The 24,005-nt window shown below is 35.8% G+C and overlaps 1 protein-coding gene across 2 annotated transcripts in view; it reads left to right on the top strand.

The window, feature by feature from the left end:
• LOC121316837 (adhesion G protein-coupled receptor B3-like) overlaps positions 1 to 24,005 on the top strand; it is a 195,973-nt gene that overhangs the window by 88,391 nt on the left and 83,577 nt on the right. For both annotated transcript variants that reach the window (XM_041252082.1, XM_041252081.1), the window contains exons 4-11: positions 3,123 to 3,284; positions 11,169 to 11,333; positions 12,102 to 12,266; positions 15,063 to 15,227; positions 16,854 to 16,955; positions 18,874 to 18,980; positions 21,287 to 21,481; positions 22,286 to 22,354. In XM_041252082.1, coding sequence (XP_041108016.1) covers positions 3,123 to 3,284; positions 11,169 to 11,333; positions 12,102 to 12,266; positions 15,063 to 15,227; positions 16,854 to 16,955; positions 18,874 to 18,980; positions 21,287 to 21,481; positions 22,286 to 22,354 — 1,130 coding nt within the window. The remainder of the gene's footprint in view (positions 1 to 3,122; positions 3,285 to 11,168; positions 11,334 to 12,101; positions 12,267 to 15,062; positions 15,228 to 16,853; positions 16,956 to 18,873; positions 18,981 to 21,286; positions 21,482 to 22,285; positions 22,355 to 24,005) is intronic.

The following is a 24,005-nucleotide window of genomic DNA, read 5'->3' as shown; positions in this document are numbered from 1 at the left end:
AAATAAACAATGTAATTGGGTTGTCTGGTTGTTTTCTGTTTAATTAAGGATGAACTAGAGTAGAATAAAATCCCTATTTTCCTCAAACATGACTATCTTTAACATTGGGCCAGCCTGTTGATTAGGAATCCAGAGATGTTTATGATTTGGCTGCTTCCAAACTTAAAATGTTTCCCTAAAAGCTAGAGCCTTATTGAAACTGGAAAAATGGGTTACATTTGATTGGTAACAACATTTAAATAGTACAACAGTTCTGCCAGAAACCATGAGGTAAAACTATTAACAAAACAAAATGAAGTAGACAAAGGCGACAGAATGAAGGCATCGAAAAATTGCATTTTTGAATGTCTTCATTTCCATGGTTTTCCTGTAGTTTTACCTCTGAATTTATGATTGGATGTTTAAAGTTAAGAATGGCCAAATATCTTAATACACGTTTCACACTGGATCATTTTTGCATGATATTCTTTTAATTGTTTCTTTAACAAAGTTAAGATTTTAAAATAGGTTCCGGAAAAAAAAAAGGAAAAAAAAAATACACGCTGCTGTCATTTGTCATTTTTTGGGCACAACAAGTCATTTATGATTTAAAGATGTATGGAATAAATGTGATCATATTGTATTACTTATATCTTAGCATAGGTGTTCTCATTGAAGCTTTTGTGTTTTACATACAACATTTGTGTTAATTTTATGCTGTGTAAGTTTCTTTGAACTGGACTGTAATTTGCATTTTTTAATCATCCATTACTGTGCCTTTTCGATTTTTTAGTTTTTTTGTTTTTTTTTTCTTTCTGAACTACTAATGTATTGTTTTCATGCAGGTTCATGTAATAAATAGTTCCACACTTTATGAGCAGTTTGGTCTAATATAAATTATAACCTTTTTATATATTTTTTTTATTTCAGCAACAGCTTAATTTTTAAAGCTTTGTAAGATTCTTATTAGATGTGAATGCATTCAGAGAGCAGATAATATACATTTACTTGAATTTGTTGCACTAAACCGTACATGCCACTGTATGTATGCATTTAAAATCCATGTAAAAATAATGTCATTTTAATGTTAAAAGAAAATGTACAGACTTTTGAGTTGAAAATCAATACTCAATTGTAATTTTTTTTAAAGTATGAAAGTTTTTGGTAACTGCTTAAGTGCATTTGACACAGGAAATTGGTGCATGCATTTCATTAAAAATAATGATCACCTGAAGTCACTAAATACTTTTCTTTTTTAATTCATTTTTTTCCTTTACTGTACATTCCCCAGGAAGCTCTGTTATATAAAGATAAATGGTTAAACAGTAGGAGACAGAGAGAGAGAGCAAGTGGGAAAATAGAATTACTAAAAATCTGCATTACAATATACATATTTATGAATCAGTCTTTAGAAATTCTTGTATGTGATTGACCCAACTATTAACTGCTTATGTCAATAGTTTTTTTTTTTTACAAACTCCCTCAAATTACATCATCACCATGAGCGTCCTTCCTCTCTTCACACAGCAAAGCAAAATGGTGGACAAACCTACATCTTGACCACCTGGGCAGCGATTTTGTGACATAACAGAAAATGATTTACAAAATATATTACAAAACAAAGATGCTGCAAACACTAAAGCCCGTCATAAAAACATTGCTTTTAGTGTTTTCTGATTCCCTAAAATTAAAACAAATCCAACTCGACAATGTAAATAAACACGACATTCACAAACTGAACTGCGAGAATTCTATGCATTAATAACTATGCGCTATGGACTTCAAAAACATTACTTCTTGAGTGATTCAATAGTGGGAAACTGAAGGCACCTTGGAAAGAACTATAGTTATTCCCTCGGGAGGTCATAGTTTACCACTATTAGTCTCCTCTCCAGTCTGTATCTATATATATATATATATATCGAATGATTTGGGTTAAAACCACAATGGCAGTTAATATGATTGCTTTTATTAAAAAATATTATAATTTTTTTTTTTTTTTTCTTTTCAATCAAGAAGCTAAAAATAATACTTCAAATTATAATGGACAGATGGCTTAAGAAAGACATTTATTACCGCCAGGTATTGATGTATTTTTTCAGGCTGGTGTTCAATACATTCTCATTCTGCTGAATATATGCTTTTTTCAACAGGACCAAAACATTCACCGAATAACAAAAGCAGCTAAAACTATGATAAGGATAGCTTATACTTTTGGATTGCCAGAGCCAATCTGAGTCCCAGTGGAGATGTAATTACCCTATGGGTAGATTCCCTAAGAACTTCCAAACCTTTAAACGCACTGAAACAGCAACCTTATTTGAATAACTAAATTTTAATCTAATAAAAGAAAGAAAACAAAATAAATAAAAGAAAAAAAAAAGTAATGTATATATAAATGCATTTTCTGGTACTAATAATGGCTTTAGTATCCTCCGCAGTGGTTATTCCTGCTTGACCTTGTCTTTGGCCCAGGACACTGCTGCCACAGTCAGATAGTAAGCAGGACCCTCTACTAATGCTAAATCACCTTTTTCAGAAGTTTAAATTTTTCTACTAATTTGTGTCGTAATTGAATTCCATCCTATGCCTCGGGTAAAAAAAAAACTAAATTGACCACCCTGCTTATTTACCTGTCTGTTTGGTAACACATGTCTAGTTATAGTGGATAATACATTACTTAAAAATAAATTTCTACCTTTTTGATTCTGCCATACAGTAAATAATGTCATCTGCAATAGACTATTGATTTGCAATCAGCTCAACACTAGACCATTACATTACATTTTTGTTGATCTTTTTTTTCTTTTTTTTGTACTGCAGTATGTTACATTTCATAAGTTAACATAAGGATTTTCATTTATAACACTTCCATGTAGTACCTGCATGTTTTTTTGTTTTATTTTTTATTTCTATTATTCTTATTATGTTTTATGTCAGTAAATTAAACTGTTGGACAACTTTTTCAGAAAAGGCAGACCTGCAATTTGTGTATTATAAAGCGAACACATTAGATTAAACATAAAATAAGTGACATTAACATTTAAGGGATGTTCTGTACCCATTATAACTATCCTAACAAACTCTTCACAGTATTGTTTGTAATGTTGTGCATTAATTTATGTCAACCTTCTTCTACACAGGTGACTCTGGCACAGAAGAGTGGTCCCAGTGGAGTTCATGTTCAGTTACATGTGGTCAAGGGTCGCAGGTGCGAACCAGAGCTTGTGTATCACCTTACGGGACACACTGCAGCGGCCCTTTAAGAGAATCGAGGGTTTGCAATAACACTGCCCTCTGTCCAGGTAGTGTTAGCAGCAGATGGTTGGATATTACCTAATGTTTCATAAAAAAATATCAATGTTTTCATGCTTTTGTATTTCTTATTTAGAACTATATGCCTGTTTTGTTTTGTCTTTATTTGTTGTGTTTTTTTTTTTTTTTTTTTTGTCATAGGGATGCGCAATTCATTAACTTATTGTGGTTTTATTTGAATTAAAGCCTACCTTGCCTATGTTTTAATTCAAATGCTTAAAGCTGCTTCACAAAGAATCATTTCCATTCTGATGGCCTAATCTGGGCTTCCTGGCCTCACTTAGCTACGTCAGTCAGAATCTCTATCAGGCTAAAAGAGTAATTTTAATCAAAAATAGATCATATGTTGGCGGAGTTTACATGTGTGTTCTAATTTAACTTGAAACAGTTTGCTTGAGCCAAAGAAGAAATGACCCTCTCCCTCTTGCGGTTTACATGGGCTCTGTATATTTTACACTACAAAGCAGCTGTCAACCCGACGTCAAGCAAATGAAGGGGAAAAGGCGGAGCTCATATGCAAATTATCTATGCGCACGTTCTCGTGCTGTTTCATGTGGAAACGCCAGAAAAATAGTCCCCTGTGAAAAGTGAGGCATTTTTTTCCAAATTCTGCGGCAAGGGTCCATTATTTCTGCAACAGCCTTTTAAAACCAACCCGGTTCTTTGTTAATTTCTTTTTTTATAGGACTGCTTTCAAAGTTTATTACAGTACATGCTAAAACAAATAGCATAGTGAATATACAAAAACATTTATTGAAACTTCAATAACTTTTATTAATTCCAAAAACATAATTGTGAAGCCACTGTCAGCAAGCAGAAAAGTAAAATAAATTATCAAATAAATACTAGCGTTTTGCAGTTTTAAACCTTTACTGCTATGAGGACAAAATACTTTGAAAGTGAGCAACTGCAGCTAGAAAAAAATACTGAAAGTATTGTGCTCAGTTCCTTCGAATGTCATATTCCTTCAAATAGTGTTGATTCTGAATAAAACTGACTGAAAGAAAAAGAAAAAGAAATTAAAAAAAACGCTCCATTTTCTCATTACTGCGTCTCAGGTGTTTAAAGTCCTGCTTTCACATTGAATTAGAGGAGACAGAGGGCTCTGATAGTTTCTTCAGAAAGCCCCTGCCGCCAATCAGTCACTATGAGGTTGTAGTGACTGAAGCTTCTTTCAGCAGAGTTTATGTACTTCAGTGCCAGTGCAGCCATCTTTGGAACCCTGTTACCTGCGGATGCCCAGAATTCATGCAGATTTATCTCCATGTTTTTTTTAGAGCCGCGGGAACAAGTGTACAGCTGTAGTTCGAATTCTGGTTCATCCATAAACCCTGGTATTGCTGCATCATACTCTGCTCTGTCATGGGATATGAGACACATTTTAGTGGGATTGAAAATGGGAGCAGCCTTCAGGAAAGGCATGGCAGGCTGTCCATCATTTTGATATTTAAAGAGCTTCTCCAGTGTATCTTCAAGTGCCGCCTTCATGGTTTGAAAGAGAGCTTGTTTTACATCAGGAGGCAAGTTATCAGCATTGGCTGCAAAGCTGCTGTACTCCATGGTGGGTAGCAGATCTGTGTGTTTCCAGGTAGATGGTTACATCTGCAAGAGTGTCATAGACATCAGTCACCACTGTTAAGAGTTAGGATTTTCTTTTGATTTCTCTTTCAGGAAAAAACAAACAGATTTCAGCTAGCAAAGGTAGTTGCATCTGACAACATTTCATGCAAGGTTTGCACTGAAGCACAGGGAAGTCCGGACACTTGCATTTAATTTGTTATGAATTCAGTATGGTACTCAACACCATGATAAAAGGAGTTCCATCTTGTGGCTACAGGGTTAAGGGAGTTTAATTCTAGAGCCTTCTGGGGTGTGGATCTTAAGATACTGCAGGTACTGCCCCTTCCTTGTCCCTGTCTGGTAGAACATGTGCTTCATGCACTTAAAAAACTTCAAAACTTTAGGGAATGGTTTGTGAAATGTTTCACCAAGCAGATTAAGAATATTTGCCCGATAGGTAATATATACACATTTTGGGAAAAGGCCATGCAGAATATCAGTGAACGAGAAACCTCGTCAAACATTTTGTCAACAATTACAGCTACTGGTTTGCCTGCCAGTGTTTCCTTCAGCCTTTGTTTCTCTGACAGATAATAGTCTGGTAGATATGATCTTCGGAGAGGATCAGCACATTGTATAGCACCCCTGTTGCGAACCCGTGTAAGTAAGAAGTCTTTGACAGTAGGATTGTCAGACTTTTCAAGACATTTCAACCCATGCATGGCAGGTTGCTGCACGGTCCTGGCGAGATTCAATTGAGCGCTGAAATTAACTAGTCAGTGTGGTTTGCCTTGCTGCAGTTTCTTTCCGTTTCGCTACATTTCAGAGATGAGGATTGCATTTTAAATGATCATCGATCGTTGATTTCCTCTGATGTACAATAACGTCAGAAAGCAAAACAGTTTACCCCCATATTCATACATACCCGGGTATTCCCCAGCACGAGCAGCTGTTTTATTTCCTAAGTGGCTTTTGCCTCCAGACACATGTTACATCTTAATAAATGTATCCATTTTAGCTCAGTATTTTAATAGCCACAGCACGCAAGTGTCTAAAACGAGTTGTTTGCTTTTCCTAAGTATGGGTTGAGCAAGATAAACAAAGCATAGGTATTCAAAAATCTCACTGCGCCGACTTGTGGAATGTTGAAAAAACTTGAATTTTTCTTATGAATACTGGTTAGGAAATGGAAAATCAATAATTCTGCAACCCAGGGCACTTTCCGTGAAATCGCACTGCGATCTGTGATCTGTGATTGCGTTTTTCACGGGTGACTAGAAAAGGTGGTTTACATGTGCAGAGAACTTTAACACAAGATAATATCATCACAAAATCCATGGTTGTGTGCCATGTGAGATCTTGTTTTTATTAAACTGTTTAAAGGTGCAGTGTTAAATTGGTGTAATAAAGCTGTGGTTTGTAAATGCCTTGTGACTGATCATTTAATACTTTGTTTTACTGATCTTACCCAAATTGTTTTTCACGTCATTGGTGGGGTAGCCTGTCGTTAGCAGTAAATATAATTTAAAGCACTATCTCCTGTTTCATTAATTGAAGATACAATTAGATAAATAAACCCAGGTGTTGTAGATCTCCATGCTTGAAAACCAGTGGAGAAGTAGGATTATAGAGAGCTGTGCAAGACACCTTTCTTGTAGGCACCCAAGGCTGTCTGGATTGGCAGCAGTGGACATTTTCATGTGAAATGCAGGTTTCCATGTGAAAATGGGCGTGGATTTCTCATGATTTACGTCATGCTCACGGGTAAATGAGATATACCCTATCCCTCACTGTGGTCATTTTTTTCTGCCATAAACCTGATTCTCCTGAGTTTTCCTCCCAAACCTGTACGCACATCACTACTTCACGTGTTAAATTAGAATACACGTGTAAACTCCACCATTGTCAACCCTTAGTGAGTGCCAAATGTAACTAAGGGAACAGTTAGCATCCATTATAAATAAATTACGAATGATTTTAGTAACTATAATTCTTTATCAGCTATAACTAATTATTGAAATATAATAATTTGCTAAAATCATGTTATGGGTACCCTGTAGTTTCTATAAATTAGACAACTTTTTTTATTATAGTAGTAGCTAAAGTAGCTTTAGTGGAGAAAAAGTGAAAGTGTAGCATCCCTCTCTGAATGACTGCATGGTGAATATACAATATGTTCCCAGGTATCTGGAGTGAAAGAATCCATGAAAATAAAGAGCAGGGCACAGCTATCGGGGTGTTTCAGACTAACATTTTGGATGACAATCTGTGACCCCACTGTCAAATGTTAATCATGTTTAAGTGTATAGTTACTGATTTATTTAATTTAAAAAAAAAACATTGAAATGTAATTATGCATTTACAAATATACAGTATTTTTGTTCACTAAAGAAGATAACTTTCATGGGAGTTTATTTCAATACACCAATAGCTTCTACAAATAACAAATAAGTGACATTTATAAAAAAAAAAAACACACCTACCAAGAAGAAAAATTGCATATGGTTAAAAAAAAATACTACTCAATCTTAAATATTAATTAACAAAAGAGCAGCTTTGTCTTACATTGCTACAGCAAAGCATATTACAATTTAAACTTACAATGTACAATTTTGTTCCATCGACATGACTTTCAAATGCAATTGCAAATAGTTGAAAATCGGAAATAAAATTGCAACTCGCTATATTAAATGATACGAATCAGTTCAAGTTTGCTCTCTAGCAGTAGCTTGAATCATTAATTTCACCTCCAGTTTACAGTAAGTGTTTTCTCTCCTTTTCATTTGAAACATAATTGTATACGCTGGAGTTGAAAAAGATTTCCGTCATGCATTTGCAGTTGGTGTTGAAATAATCAGTATTACTTTACATAACCAACAAAGGCTGCTTACAGTTCTTCCCTTGGTATTATACATTAGCCTTGTGATAACAACTACATTTTATTGTTTTATCTCACAATCTGTCAGTACATTACATATCATGTGAGGAACACGAGACGTCCTTGTCTTTCTTTGTCTTCATCCATTATTATATAATATTCTCACACAATGTGTTCATTCATTCAAGTTAAAAGAAAAAGAAAATTGAAAATATAAAAAAAAAATGAAAGGTTATTTCTTTGGTGAAGGATCAGAGGCATAGAATAGCTCTGTATTTCAATATGTAAAATATATTTGTGTGACAATCACAATTACTCATAAACGTTGCGTCCAGTAGGAATTTAAAGTCTTTAAAGTGATGACGCATGGCCTAAAAGTTTCTGTAGGTACAGTACTGCACTGTGATTTTGCAGTGTCAGTATTATAACAAGCTATTTAAATTATATAAGCAATCTAGGTTGTTTAATTACAATCCCATTAGGTGCAAAAGAGGTTCTATCAAATTTGTCACTTGGGGCAGCATGACCATCCAGTTTGCCAGAATTTTTTTCATCCTCAAGTAAGAATATTTCTAAAACTGGGTAAGATGCCCTGAGAAGTTATTCACACCACATGCATATTTTAACTCCATGGTAAAGGTTAGTTGTGGTCTGATCATATAGGGAATTAACTTTCTAATGCATGATTTTTCTTGGCCTACTGCAGTATTTTAACTTACAGCTTTTAAATCCCAGAAGGAGCATTTAAATCCTAGTAGACAAGTCTACAGCTACACTGTCACATTTTTGCCAGACTGCATTTACTGCAACTCATGCCTCGTAGATAGGGAGTTGCATACTTGCCAACATTTGGAAACACTTCAGTGGGATGCTCCTGCCTGGGGAGGGGGTGGGGGGGAGGTTAAAAGCATCATAAACATGGGAGGGGTTATATGCAAAAAACACTCTATATTATAATAATAGATGTATCCCCTCAACTCAACACCACACGACCAGCATGGCAGTAAACAAAACAAAATGAAGCATTCTTACCTTTGTATAGCGGTAAGTTAGTGATCAGCAGATGTGTCAGCTGCACGTGTGGTTTTCACTAACTCTACTGTGCAGAATAAATGCATTTTTTTCTATGTGTAAATATCAGGACTTAGTTCCTATGCATCGGGACGCAGGACATTTGCTAGGATATTGGGACTGTCCCGACGACCATATAGGGACTGTTGGCATTTATGGAGTTGTGGTATTTTAATGTTTTCTTCTATAAGGCTGGTCCTTCTACATATTGGGCTCATTAAAATTGACTGGTTGAACTTGCTGTCTCAAACTATGCCTCTTCCTTCAAAGTCACTATTATTTGACTTGTATGACATCATTTTGGCAGTGAGGATGTTCTTAAAGTCTCAGAATGTTCTAAAAAGCGTTCACCCTATGTTGAGTGCAAAGAAAATCAAAATACACCTACATTAGCTGAATTAAGTACTTATCTACTGTGTACTGAAATAAAACAAATATTTTATAATGAAATAATGAAAGCACTTGTTATTCGAAACAATTTTACTAATGATACAAAAAAATTGTTTTTGAGGGGAGCGGGCATTGGCCTGCAAACAGCAAAACTGCTTTCAGCATGCCGAGGATTTCTTCATTGACCAGTCAATGTAGTGCCCGTCAATTCCCTCATATCTAGAAGGCAACTGTAACTCCAGTGGCTGGATTACTGCTAGGCCTTATGGGCCTTGGTCTGTCCAGGACAGCAAGTCTGTTACCGTTGATTCACACTTCCTGAAATTCTTCCTCCTTCTCAGTGGCGAGGACCATCTGTGGCCAGTTGGGTTCCATTTCTCCTTTATCAGCAAACAGTAGTATACAGCCTTAAAACATGGCTGATCTTCAGCGGCAGGGGGTGGTGGAGTGGGGGGTTATTAGTTACCTCTATGCCCAATATACATATATCACCAATGTCAGAAACCTACACAGTATAGAGCCTGGATCACCTAATTACAGTAAATATTCAGTTTGGTGGATGCAATACAAGAAGTCAGACTGAAAATGCATAAGTAATATTTCAGAAAACAAAAACATCTCTTCATGTATTGTAAACTACAAGAGTTATAATTTGAGAATCAAAGAGATTATTTTAAAAAATATAAAATCTGACAACAAAACATGTGGTTATTCCATGACCAAAGACATGTAGACAGCAGACAGCATATGGGTATGTGTCTGAAATACTACTAATGTTTTCCTCCTGTTTATAGTCACTTTGTATATCACATTCTGTTTTAGTAAGCACATCTTGGTCAGAAGTTTAAACCTGTGATCTCAAAAGGGCTGACAAACATGTCTTCAGCTGGTAAACCAGAGTGTACCAATTTGCCTGGCCCCCTGCAACACTATTCCCAGTGGATGCAAAGAAATACCACAACTGTCCCATGTGGTATTCTCACTGGTGTATTTCTTATATCCACTGGGGGCAGTGTTCCTTGGCAACAAGGCAATTCTTGCACTTTTTTGTACCAGCTGAACTAAGAGAAAAGACATGAGTTTTAAAAAGTCAGCAACACATGATGAATGAAATAGAAAATGATCGACAAAGTCATTCTAAACAAGAAGAAGCATACATTAATTCAGGTAGCTGATATTTCAGGTCTCTATCAAGTTCTTTAAGTGTAATGGTTCCAAGCTTAAATTAGAATAGTTAACTTTCCTTCTGCAATATTATGTGGACTAAAATAAATTCCCTGTAATTAAATGTGTATTTATTTAAACATGTACATCACTGATCATTGGATGAAAAAGTTGACTTGTGGAAAATGTATATGGTAATTAACATTAATTGTTGAGATAATTACAGTTGATCCCCATTCAAGGTGAAAACCTGTGACTCTGAATGCCACTCTGATGATATGATGATTATATAAACAGCATGTGCCTCAGTATCTGATAGTGTGTTTCAAAGTGTGCCAATTAAGCATGTTTTGGAAGCCTTACTGCCATGAAATTCTTTGCTCAACAGAACGGTATTTTGGATAGTACTGTACCCTCTTGCATGTGATAAGACATCAGTGGGGTACCCTTTAAATCATCCCTGAGTAGCCTAATGTAGTAAAAAAAAAAAAAGTCTGGCAGAAAACTCTCCTTGTCTTTACCTCGTTGTTTCCTTGTCTTTCTCCTAAAATGCAAACTAGAGCAATGATGTGGTGTTTTTGTGATGTTGCGCCATTTCTTATCTGTATTGTTATCCCATTTACTTTTCCCAGAAGAATGTTGGCAATTACAGCAATGCAATCAAGAACTCCACATGTTCACAGTTATAAGCCTTGGGGTTTTCTATGTTCTTGGCAAGCCAAAGTGCCTGTTTGGATAATCATTATCCTATTTGTGAGTGAAATGCATACTTGTAACCGTAACTGCAAAGTCTGCTTATGTCTGTTTGCAGTGCATGGCGCATGGGAGGAATGGTCACCCTGGAGTTTATGTTCATTTACATGTGGTAGAGGGCAAAGGACAAGAACAAGGACATGTGTTTCACCACAGTATGGGGGCAGAGCTTGTGATGGACCGGAAACACAAACAAAACTGTGCAACATAGCCCTGTGTCCAGGTTTGTATTGTATTATCATAATAAACTAACTTGATTCTCAAGTATAAAGTTGATAAAACATAATGTGTCCCACAAACACGTTTTACTCGTTATACGGTCATCAGTACAGCTGGTATAATTGCTGTAGCAATAAGGCTAATTGTTAGCTAGTAAAGATTTTTTTATGTACTTTGCAGAAAGAAAAGAACATGTTTAGCTTGCTAAGACACATCATCTTATTCATTGATCTGACTCTTTAGACATGACAACTAATAAAAGGTTGTAATAAAGGGTTTAATCCAGTTAGAGCTAGATGCAAGTCTACAATAAGTACTTGCAAGTACTGTAACGTAAGTCACTCTTTTCTGATTGAAAGGAGAAGTATTGAAGTCCATAAAAATGGTATGTAAAAAACTGAAATAGGAAAAAAGATATTTTATTCAGTATACCTCATTGAGAACAAATAAAAAGTGGTGTCAAATTAGACTTTGCAATTGACTGTAATGTATTGACAATTGTACCCATGCATGGGTCTGAAATAAATGTGGTTACATGATAGTGAAACACAATATTGCTATAATGGTACCATTCTTCCAATTGTCAGACATTAAATGTAGTGCATTATTGAACAGTTATCAGGTCTTTTTGTTTTAAGTACTGGCCTTTAAAGGGTTGAATATCAGTTGTTTCGAGCATTGCATTAAAAATGCTGTTGGCATCCATCTCACTCCATACCGTATGCCCTTTTTTTCCCTCTTTGTTTGATTTGGGTTCTGACTGATGCTCCAGTTGATGGACAGTGGCAGGAGTGGAGTGCGTGGAGTGATTGCTCAGTGACATGTTCCAACGGGACCCAGCAGCGCACCAGGCAGTGTTCCGCAGCAGCTCATGGGGGCTCGGAATGCCGCGGACACTGGGCAGAGAGCAGAGAGTGCTATAACCCGGACTGCACTGGTGGGTGTACAGATCCACCAATCCGGTGGTGTTCTTCTTATCATTGGAAAGATAAGGGTTCGAAGGGCTATTCATGTGAGCCCATGTGTTGCAATATTTAGCCTACACAGCATTATGCATATAAAGTGTGTCTTCCTTACAGCAGAAAATAACACATTACTTGTTTGGGCTTTATAAAGCACCACAACAATATAGACTCATTCTCTGGCCTTCCAAAAAACTGTTTTTAAGTGTTTTGCGACACTGGGCGGGTAAGGCATCTATTGCCCTTTTTACCCACTTGTTTCCTTTCTAACACCTTAGTCACACTACTTAAATAATGCACGATCAACACGTAAAAACATGATTGACATTCATTATGTCCTACGTGTAGATTACGAATAAGTGTTGTAAGCAGACAATCATCCAATTGCAAATTACTTTAATGAATAAACTGTCTTACCAGATCAGTGAAAAAAAAAAATGTCTCAGAATTTCAATCTACTGAGAGGTAGGGATCTCAAAATTTGCCATTTGACCTCAATCAAACTCCTTTTCTTGGTAACAATGAATGCAGTAAATTTGTATGCAAGCACTGATAATCACCTTGTTATCAAAAATAGGAAAACTATTTTAATAAGCAGGGTGTCCCACAAGTTAAGTGGTACCCCCAGTGATGTCTATTTACTCCCAATGCAGAATCATTTTGTTGGCACAAAATGGCTTTCTGCTCTGCTGACTGCCAGAACAAGCTTTGTTTTTTTTTTTTTTTTTTTTGCTAATATTTTTCACACAGTAGTGACTAGAATTGTAAGGCAAGTCCTGTCGAAATAAGACATTTCAAATAGACTCATACAGAATTGAGTTGTGGAACTATTTCCATGTATTGTTGATATATTCACTAATGAGATGAGGACATTGGGTGGATTTACCGTTTAGAGAAAGAGATGTGTCTGTTTTTTAATGTGCTAATTTCACTGCTTTTCGTTAAAGGTGATAAAAATGATATGATGTTTTTAAAATGCATTGCAATAGGACTCCAGTATCCTAATTCAACCGCCTAGAGAATAAAGGGTAGTGCCTGATAACTGGATCACTAACATGTTAGCATGTGTTTCCTAATGTTTTAATTGTTAGTTAATATGCAGCTCCAAGTCCATCTGTGACATTGTTTTAAATGTTGCTTACAGACGTTTTTAAAGATAACGGTAATTGTTTAAAGATAGACTGCTATACAGGGTGATTCATAATCTGCACAACTGGAGAGGACATGGGGGGTGATATGCAAAGGACAAATGTCTGAGCGAGATACTCTGTGGTGCAGCGTTTGGCACAAAGGGTTGTTCAACAATGTCAACATTTAAGTAAAATTGAAAACAATGCAAAAGAGCAAATTATGAACCACCGCGTTATCACTAACCATTCCAAAATACAAAAAAGAACATGTCAGAGTCTTTGTTGTCAATGATTAAAAGTGCACACACCACATAAGCTCTTTTAATAGTGTACTATAGCAAAACCTTATCAAAGTGTAATAGAGCTTGGTAAATGATAGGGAATCATTGTAAAGCACACCGATGCAAGGTAAAGCAAAAATAAACAAAACATGGGAACCATTTCAGGGAAAAAGGGGGGTTGTATCCCTATGGGTCAAATACAATTGAAGAATATAAACAAAAGTCCTGTAAAGAAACGTTTCAATAAAAGGGTTCTGGAAAAGTAGAAGCTAATTTATGGCTGGATTATAGTAGATAGCTTTTATTAGGGGATACATAGACTTTCTGGAACTAGAGTATCTATTTGTGTAATTCATTATATTCAGACACTACTAGCCTCTTACTGAAGCATAAGCAAAAGTAATCAAAACCCAATGAATTAAAAGGAGTAGTCACAATTCTCATGTTAAGGGTTATTGAAATAATCTGCCTAATTTGAAAGGAATGAAATGGGTTGAGACAAGTGAACACATTATCCCCTGGATTCTGTAGGTTTACTCTTCTAGAGAGTGTAGTTGGTTTTACTGCATTACTATATTTGATATTCAGTTCATTCAGCTCATAAAATAATACACAGACAAGGCTTTTGTGTGTGTGTGTGTGTGTGTGTGTGTGTGTGTGTGTGTGTGTGTGTGTGTTATAATACTATCAGTATACATAAAGCATATTTGTTCTCCTTTGGGATATATGCACCATCATTTATTTTCATTTGTGCTCAATTTCAATTAAAATAAATGGTCGTGGGTGGAGAATGGATTGCTATTATGAACCAATCCATTTGGAGAAGAAATTGAGCACATACATCTATTTATCAGTGTGTGTGCGTGTGTGTGTGTGTGTGTGTGTGTGTGTGTATATATATATATATATATATATATATATATATATATATATATATATATATATATATATATGTATGTATGTGTGTGTGTGTGTGTGTGTGTGTGTGTTTTATACATATTAGATAGTGGCTTTGGAAAATTTCATTTTAGTCCTAAATTGAAAAGTCACTGAGGTACATTAGCTGCAGCTCACATTAAACCTCACTCAGAATATCTCACAATTGGTATAGGGACTAACAATTTTGATTTAACCAATACATGTTCAAAACCAAACCAGTATATTGTTTGTATCAAATTAACATAATGAAAAGATTAGAGGTTCAAGATTAATGTGAGCTGCAGGAAACTGATTTGATGAAACATTATGTGCACAGGCAGAGGATCCCAGGTAAGATTGATCATGTGTGCATGTGATTGGGGGGGAGAATGGGGAACCCATTGAAGTATTAATTTATCTTGTATATCTCTTTCATTTCTAGCCAATGGGCAGTGGAATCCTTGGGGGGACTGGAGTGGGTGTTCAAAGTCATGCGATGGGGGCTGGCAGAGGCGGATTCGGGTTTGCCAGGGCGTGGCTATTACTGGACAACAGTGTGAAGGAACCGGCGAAGAGGTCCGCAAATGCAGTGAGCAGCGTTGCCCAGGTACAAATATAATTGGGCAAGAAGTCAATTATCTTTGAAAATGTACTGGCGGTGAAATAAAAGGCTGATAACAACAGCTGCAATTACCTTTATTCTCTTGCAGCCCACAAGCCTCGTGTTGCTTTATTATTATCTTCTGCAGGTTTTAAAAGCCAGAGGCTCTTTTTGATGCCAGGCACTTACTGGAGCATTAGCAATGACGACATTCATTGAACTCCTTAGTTATTGTCTCCATGGAGATTCTTACTATTTCACAGATGAGGCTCAAGAAGAATTCTCATTCAGATGTGCCTTTAGAATTGCATTTATTTTTTACTCAGATGCATCAGAAAGTTTGCATTACATCTGTTTATTTGTGGTATTTTTAAACGCATCATAGACAAAGACTGGGACACATTTAAAACTACAGGCAGTGAAACTGTATTTCTCTATTTTTCTCAGCTTGTACGTGGATGGGTGATGCATAGTACTGTAAAAGCAGCAGTACAGTCAAAATACTGCCCTCTAGTGTGTAAACAATATTATTTTAATTAACTGATTGAACAGGGGAAGCACCATATTGTAGGAATGTGCAGCAGGCACATTAAACATGTAAGTGAGATAAGTATATCTCAAGTTTAAAATGCAGAACTCAAAATGACCTTCGCATAATGATAAAGCGAGGTAACAAGTGGTAAGCAAACTGTTTTAAAGCCTTGGTTGTCACACTTTAAATTATACTCCCTGAGAAAGCCCAAGGAAGAAGGCAAATTATTTTCTACCTGGCATTTCCTCTGGCCTGCTTATAAACCAAGTTAATTAATCTTTATATCTTGCATAACAATCGCAGCGGCACATTATGTACTAATTCTGTTGCCAGAACTTTTCTCTATATTTAATTATAACATAAAACTTAATCAAAATTAATCACTTCCATGGCCTAGTTCCTGTTATCATCATCATCATAATAATAATAATAATAATAATAATAATAATAATAATAATAATAATAATAATAATAATAGTACATTACAAGTGGTTTGCTGAACTGTTAGTCTTTTTGACCAATTTTTTATTAAATAAATTATATTTCTTAATTAATAATAACATTGTTTTGATTGAAGGATATTGATGCAATGTGTAATACTGACATTACCTGTCCTGGTTAAGCAGTATCCACACTAAATATGATCCGTGTAATTCATTTAATATTTTAGTTAATTTATTCTGTTGTAAATAAAAAAAAAGGTCAGGTCTTATCTAGTTTTAACCCAATTATTTTCACTGATTAAAAAATCAAAGTATCGTTGATTTTGTACCTGCATTATTACCGAAACAGGATCACCACCAGACTGATATGACTGAGAGTCTGATTGGGGTTGAATTGGTTGATTGTGTCTGAACAGACGATCATTAATAGGCCTCTACCACATGCAAGAAGGTTTTAAATTACCCATGAAAACCTTTCAGCTGGACTGTGCTGCTTCAGATGTAGATTGCTATCAGCACAAGAGTTATGCTGCATAAGAAACATTTTTTATAATCGTGATTGTAAGGAAAAAAGGGTTTTCAATTACTGTACGTGTTACACCATGTATCTGAATGTCGTCAACGGTAGCAATGGTAACAGTATTAGCAATTTTACAGCACCGTATGAGATATGTCCTGAAGACTACGCTTTGGCAATGGTATGGAAAAGAACACCATCAGGTGACCTGGCATTCAATAGGTGCCCACCGAATGCAACAGGTAAGCAAATAAAGAGCAATAGCAACAGCATGGTGCCCTGGCAAATTTAGCAGGGCATAGGCTGCTGCTACCTAGCTTTAAATTGTGAGATGTTTGGTAATAAAAGCAGCTTGCCCCCATCCGAGTTTGTTTAGGACACAAAACTGCACCAGCCAAGTTATCTTGATGGGCTCTCCTGCACCAGCCAAGTTATCTTGATGGGCTCTAGGGACGTTACAGAATGTAAGGCCACCATAGACAGCATGTGCTCCACTGATTTGACAAGTCAGCGAGGTGATAAATAGTTCTGGCATATGACCCGATACACACAATATCAGCAGCATTTATGCGCTTTGGAATGTGAATTTTAATGCAAAAAGAATTGGTGGATTGGCTGGTTCCAGAGGGATATGTGACCATTTCTCTAATTCCTTCAGGGAAGTTGGGAGTAGAAATCTGTCTCTTCTTCCAAATGCAGCAGGGAGTTAGTGCTTTCAAGACTGTTTCTCTACAAAAACATCCGTAATTTGTGGTGTGATGAAAAAAGAAGCTCCTGCCCAGCATGTCGGCTTTCAACCCTCTGTCTGTCAGATCGTCTGGCTGACTTGCAACCAGGAGATGCAGCTTTTATGTATTACAGAACACTATAACAGTGCCCTTTGCAGTACATGTAATGGGGTTTATAGCTAATTGAATAAGTGCATAAATATTACTTGTAGTGGACATTTGCTATGCAGGTCTATCATGTGCTGTTTTAAAAGAAAAACATGTTGCACTTTTTTCATTAAAATAAAGGCAAAACGTTCAGCTCGTATGCCTATTGTCGGTCATTTCATCTCAGCAATGTCTTTGGGTCAAAGCGTGTCTTTGGTTAGTTAATGACAGGAAAGAAGGTGGGGAGACACAGAACAAAAGTGTGTGACCCTGAAGATATTACTGAGCTGAAATGACTTAAGAATGCTACCAGATATCATTAAGAATCATTGTATGTAAAAGCATGTTTAACGTATTGCTACCCTTATTTTTTCTTTGGTTATTTGTATCACTGTTAAAGTTATGATTGCAAATGTTTCAGCACATATTTACATGTCAAGGCTTTAGGGAAGAGATGGGTGCACTGCTTTGGTACTTTCTGAAGAATATGCGTAGAAAATTATTGTTAGATAATTATTTAATCTTAATTAGCACACTTTATTTAGAACAAATTTATTCTGTCTAGTTAAAATAATAAAAGCCATGATCAAACTAGTACTATAATCACCTTTGCCCATGGCCAGTAGACACTTTCATGATATATATATATATATATATATATATATATATATATATATATATATATATATATATATATATATATATAGTGTGACAACAGGAGTGATGAAGATTTTAAAATTGGTTTGGAGGATTTCGATATCAGCAACAGTGATGCCAACTTATCACTCAGATGATAAAGAGGATGTGGAGCCAAGAACAGCAGGGGACTGGGTGTTTATTACTGATCCTATGATGATGCCAGTCCTGTTTATTTCTCAACCAGGGTGCCTTATCCTGGGAAAAAAATGTATCAAAAAAGTACCGCTCCAGTTATAAAGGCACACAAAGGAAAAAGACGACAACTCCTAAAAATCTAGGTTCACAACAAAAGTTTGTATTCTTACAAAAAATAGCTTATATGTTTCAACAACATGTCTTCATCAGAGCAGTACATGAAATGTGCATCTCAGACCTTAAATACATACCGCACCCACTCTCATAGCTTTGATAATATCAGCTATGATAATGGGTTGCACATGGTTGCCTTTACGGCTAGAACAGTACTATTTTGATATTATATATATCCTCTCTTTCTTGTTCTCTTTGAACCTGATTTTGATGCACTCCTGTTTGTAGTATTTTCTTTAGTGCATGACAGGCTTCTTTTTCTCTTTCGGATTCCCAGGCACCACTAGTAGACGCTGCTCTCTTGATCTTCATGGAGTGGCCTACTGGGAGCAGCTGAGCTACGCCAGATGCATATCAAATGAATACAGACACTTGCAGCATTCAGTAGGTGCAAAGTCAGCTTCATTGCTCTTGTTTGTAGTGTGCCATAAGTTACACCATGTTGTTTCGGATTAGAAACTAAATTAAAACCTTAATGTTAATGCAAATTTCCCTAGGTAATTCATTTTATTAAAACTACTTTTTCTTTTTTTTTATTATAGCTTTATACTTAATTTGAATGAACCTTGTGAAAATGGTGTTTAATCGTTGTGCTTACAGGCAATCTTTAGCACTCAGGAGGAACGTGATTACGATCTTGTTGCTTAGCTTTTAAAGTCTGTAATACTGAATACCTGACCTGGGGGGAGTAGTATTGTGGCAGAAGGAGCTGTTGTATTGCATTTACAACACAATTGATTACATGCAATAATTGTGTAATATATTTTGTACACATTATACTACAGTATGTGCATGTGTAGTTTTGGAACCTGAATTACAAAGCTTTATGTTTGTTTCTTGCATACACTGCTTACAGGTTAAGTTATTGTATTTGAGGGCTATGGTGCTGTGAAAGAGGCATCACTGACCAGTTTGACCTTAGACAACTGTTCAGAGTCAGCCAGTCTTTCTGTCATGTAATAAGATGATGACTATATCTGTATGGGATTATACAATGATTTGGAGCAAGGGGGATATGAAGATGAACTAAAGCTTTTGCTTAAAACAAAACCCACACATATGTTTTACATCTGTCTACAAGGTGCTAGAAATTTCAATATGATAATGCAGAACCTAACTGTAGTCTAGAAAATGCTGGATTATAGGTGAACATTAAAGAATATAAAAGGGTTAGGCATAGAATGGTTGCTGTCATTACCAATAAGTCAATATGGGAAAATGTAAAGAGCTATCTGAAGACCTTAGACAGAAAATTATTTATTGTCATATAGCTGGAGAAGGATACAAGAAGATTTCCAAGCATTCGATTATTCCAATTTCAACTATTGTTTCTATTATCAAGAAGTTCAAGACTCATGGTACTGTCACAACATTCCCTCAGTCTTGAGGAAAGAAGGTTCTTTCACCAAGAACAAGTAGAAGAATTGTGAGGAAGGTTAATAACAATCCGAGATTGACTGCCAAAGATATTCAAAGTGAATTGGCTACAAGTGGAGCTATGGATTCCATTTCAACCAGAGGTCGAGTATTGCATGGTGAAGGTCTCAGTAATTGCAGGCCAAGGAAAAAGACACTCTTAGGAAAACATCATAGAGACAATCATTAAAGTTGGCAAATATTAATCCCACTGACATTTTTTTTCCTCTAAAACGGTGATTTATGTTTTATAAGACAATAAAAATCTAGTGAAAATATGTTTATATTTGAGTATGGCTGCTTAGCTCATAGAAATAAACCCCATAAACAGAGAGAGGTCCTGATAAAAGAATGTAACATTTCTTATCTCCATATGTCCCTGCAGGGGGCACTGTGGAACATGGTGAGCACTTTAACAATATAAAGAATAGACTGTAGCAAACATTAAACATTGATTTTATTATGCTACGCGATTCTTTACTGGAAACTGGAAAATGGATATGATATATATATATATATATATCCTATATATATATATATATATATATATATATATATATATATATGTTTATTTTCACAAAATTGCTTAAATTGCTGCATTCAGTGCTTTACCGCCTCAGCAAAATCTGTTTTCATGGCGGAAACTAATAATGGATAATAATGCTGCACTATACAAAGACTAGTCTAAAGGGTTGTTCCATTAGTATTCAGCATCCACTCCCTCAATGGATTCAAAATGTTATTGATCTAAAATGTAAAGGCCAGGAGTGTTACATACTGAATATGCTTATTGATTAATTCATGGACCCATTACTGAGTAAACGAACAAATTAACTGTTTTGCTGTATGGTCTAATTTGTACTTGTTATGTTGCTTGATCAGATTTACATTAATACAAATATAATTGCTTCTAAATAATGCTACATTGTGCTATACCATACGGTATATTGTAGTAAACCCCATCACTCAAATATAAGACAGTTCTAAAGATCTCCCCACCAGCCACATATTAAGACCAGTGTACATGTAATAGAGGGATTTCGCCTGTACCTCCAACTTCCTGTAGTACTCTGAATGTGTACAGTAGTTAGAGGAACATTAAGATTTAAACTTGTTTGTAAACTGGGTGAATGCAGGTTTAGATCACAAAGCGGGTATGGGAATGTGTTACCTCAGGACACAGACAGTCATTGCACTGCTACAGTAATTGACTGCTCTGAGTGTTAGCTCTTCTTGGTATACAGTGGTTTCTGACAACAAAATTATTATTTTAGGTTAAAGATCACCTTGCCAAGGGACAGAGGACTTTGGCAGGAGATGGAATGTCACAGGTGACCAAAAGTCTTTTGGATTTAACCCAGAGAAAACATTTTTATGCCGGGGATCTGCTTGCCTCTGTGGAAGTTCTCAGAAACGTTACTGATACATTTAAAAGAGCAAGTTATGTCCCATCTTCTGATGACGTACAGGTAAGTTACTAGTTATTGATTTAAATGTCAAGTTAGAGAAAACAACTGTCCCTAAATCTACAGAACCTGTATATATGCAGGGTATTAGTGTTACAAGACAATTCCACTTCATGCCACATGCTAAGTTTGCATGTGTGGGCTATATTTAAAGAAATGTGCAGCCTAAAAGTGTGAACAATTCAATTATATTGTCACTATTGTGGTGGAAATAGAGAATGTGGGTTGTCTCCAGTAAATTCTCAATGAGAACCTTCAGACCCCTTAATAAAAAAGGCAGATCTGACCTTATGAGAAAGTAAGATCTTGGGGTTAATAAACTGATCTGTGGTGTTTTAAAGAAAGTACTAAAGTGACATGCAGTGCTAGATGTTTGATTTTCATAATCCTGGTACACAAATAGACCCATTTTACTGAACTACAGTAAACAGTGGCTGTATTTAGATCGTCACTGTTCAAATCATTTGAATAGAACTGTTGTAGTTCCATGGCCATTTAGCAGTGCTGCGAAGTTTGTGCAATCTCAGCATACATGCAGTATTACTAATTACCTACTGTATAGCTATGGCCAAAACTTTTGTTTCACCGTATAGAATGAACACATTTTGTTATTAACATATTGAAAAAATTTCCTCCTTTGTCTGGTCTTGGGCAGGATTGACAGGACACCTAAATGAATTAAATTTTGCATACCCCTTTGTAGTTTTCCATATACTTAAAGAGAAACAGACAGAGCTCCTGAACTGTCTGTGGATTACTTAATTTATTTGTTTGTTTGTTTTTGGCATGGTTCATTTTGTACCACAGAACTTCTTCCAGATTATCAGTAATCTTCTGGAGGAAGAAAACAGGGACAAATGGAAAGATGCGCAGCAGGTAAGAAAGTAGAACTTGATTCAGAAGTGAAATCCCCAATTCAATCGTTCAGTTTTATCCCCAATTCAATCGTTCAGTTTTATCCCCAATTCAATCGTTCAGTTTTATCCCCAATTCAATCGTTCAGTTTTATCCCTAATTAAAGCAATACGACTGGAGTTAAACTGCCTAAGGGAATACGATTGGGCTGGGTTAACAAAGATATAGGAAGTTTTGTGCTCATTAATTTGCAAATGATGACTGTCCAGGGAACTATGTAAAACAAATTAGTTAATGGGCAACTCAAGTTTCATACAGACAGACAGACATCCTCAACAGTGGCTTTTAGTTTGTCTCTTCTACAATGCAGGTTGAATTGGTGTGTTTCCTAATAGTTAGTTCAATATGTAACCAGGAGGGGAGTTGGCTTGTGCTAGAGTTTATGACTAGAATATGGAAGTTTGTTTGAATCTAAACTTGACCAGTGACTAAATCATTAAGGGGGTGTAAATAAACACTTTAAAGCCACTAACTGGACCAGTTAACATGTATAACACACTACACTAATTACACTGGTTGTGTATAACAAATTAGCTCAAAACAAACTGGTGGATACTGCTGTCTGCCTACTGCTTGAGTTATTCTGGGATATTCTGGTACTGCTTTCAACCTTAATCATTCCTCAGAAGCCAGACTACACTTAGGAAAAACTATACTGTTCTTTAATCCCACTGCTTTCTGTCAGACAGTAGCTACTGTTGTGTGAAAGTCCTTAATGCTTCTGCAATAAACCCTGTAATGGGGTCACAGAGCCAAGGGTTGTCGTGTTCCGTATGTTTTTTGCTGCTGTTGTAAGTTTTTTATTTTATAACTGCTGTAACTTATTTTAATGTTAGGCTGTTTGTGTGAGGTATTATTTTCTGATACCAAATATTTGTAGTTTGTCTTAATAAAACTTGAAAAATTCAGTAATGATATTTAGATATTACAACTCATTTTTAAATAATGCAATCTGCAGGAGACATTTAAATATGCTTATTTTTTATGTAATTAAAAATAAGCAATAATAGGGAAAAAAGGGTTATTTATGAGTTTTCATTATTTTGATTATGATTGCTTAAAGAAGATTACAAAGATTTGAGATCTACCGAATAACTGATCATGAAAACTCTATATAGTGATGGATGGGGGCTGCAGATGTGGTACTTATTGTCAGGTTTTACATATAGCACAGTACATAATGTCTGCAGTGTGACAGGCGCATGGTAATAAAAAAAAATTTAAAAAAAAGATGTAATTTCAGTTCACAAAACAAGAAAAACTATCTACTGCTGTAGAAGTTGTAAATGGGACCTAGCTGATTTATAGTCTCTCACTGCCATCTGAAATGCATGTTTCTGTGATGAGTTGTTGCCATACTTTCAATTGCAACAGGGCATATACTGTAGGGTGATACAAAGAAACAAAAATACACAGTGAAGTCTTAGAAAGCAAATTAAATTCCAGACTACACAGTTTTGTTTTAATATGGTGAGAAGCACAAGGGGGGAGGAGGGCAGTGACTCATAAAAATACATAAAAAATATCTGACCACATTTGAAATCAGATCAAATCCCCACAAACTAAAACATCATCATAAAAGCAGTGCGGTCAGCTCATGGTGATTTTCTTT

The sequence above is a fragment of the Polyodon spathula genome, chromosome 6, assembly GCF_017654505.1.
Source record: "Polyodon spathula isolate WHYD16114869_AA chromosome 6, ASM1765450v1, whole genome shotgun sequence".
Lineage (NCBI taxonomy): Eukaryota > Metazoa > Chordata > Actinopteri > Acipenseriformes > Polyodontidae > Polyodon > Polyodon spathula.
The sequence above is the reverse complement of the archived record's forward strand: the minus strand, read 5'-3'. Positions and strand labels throughout refer to the sequence as shown.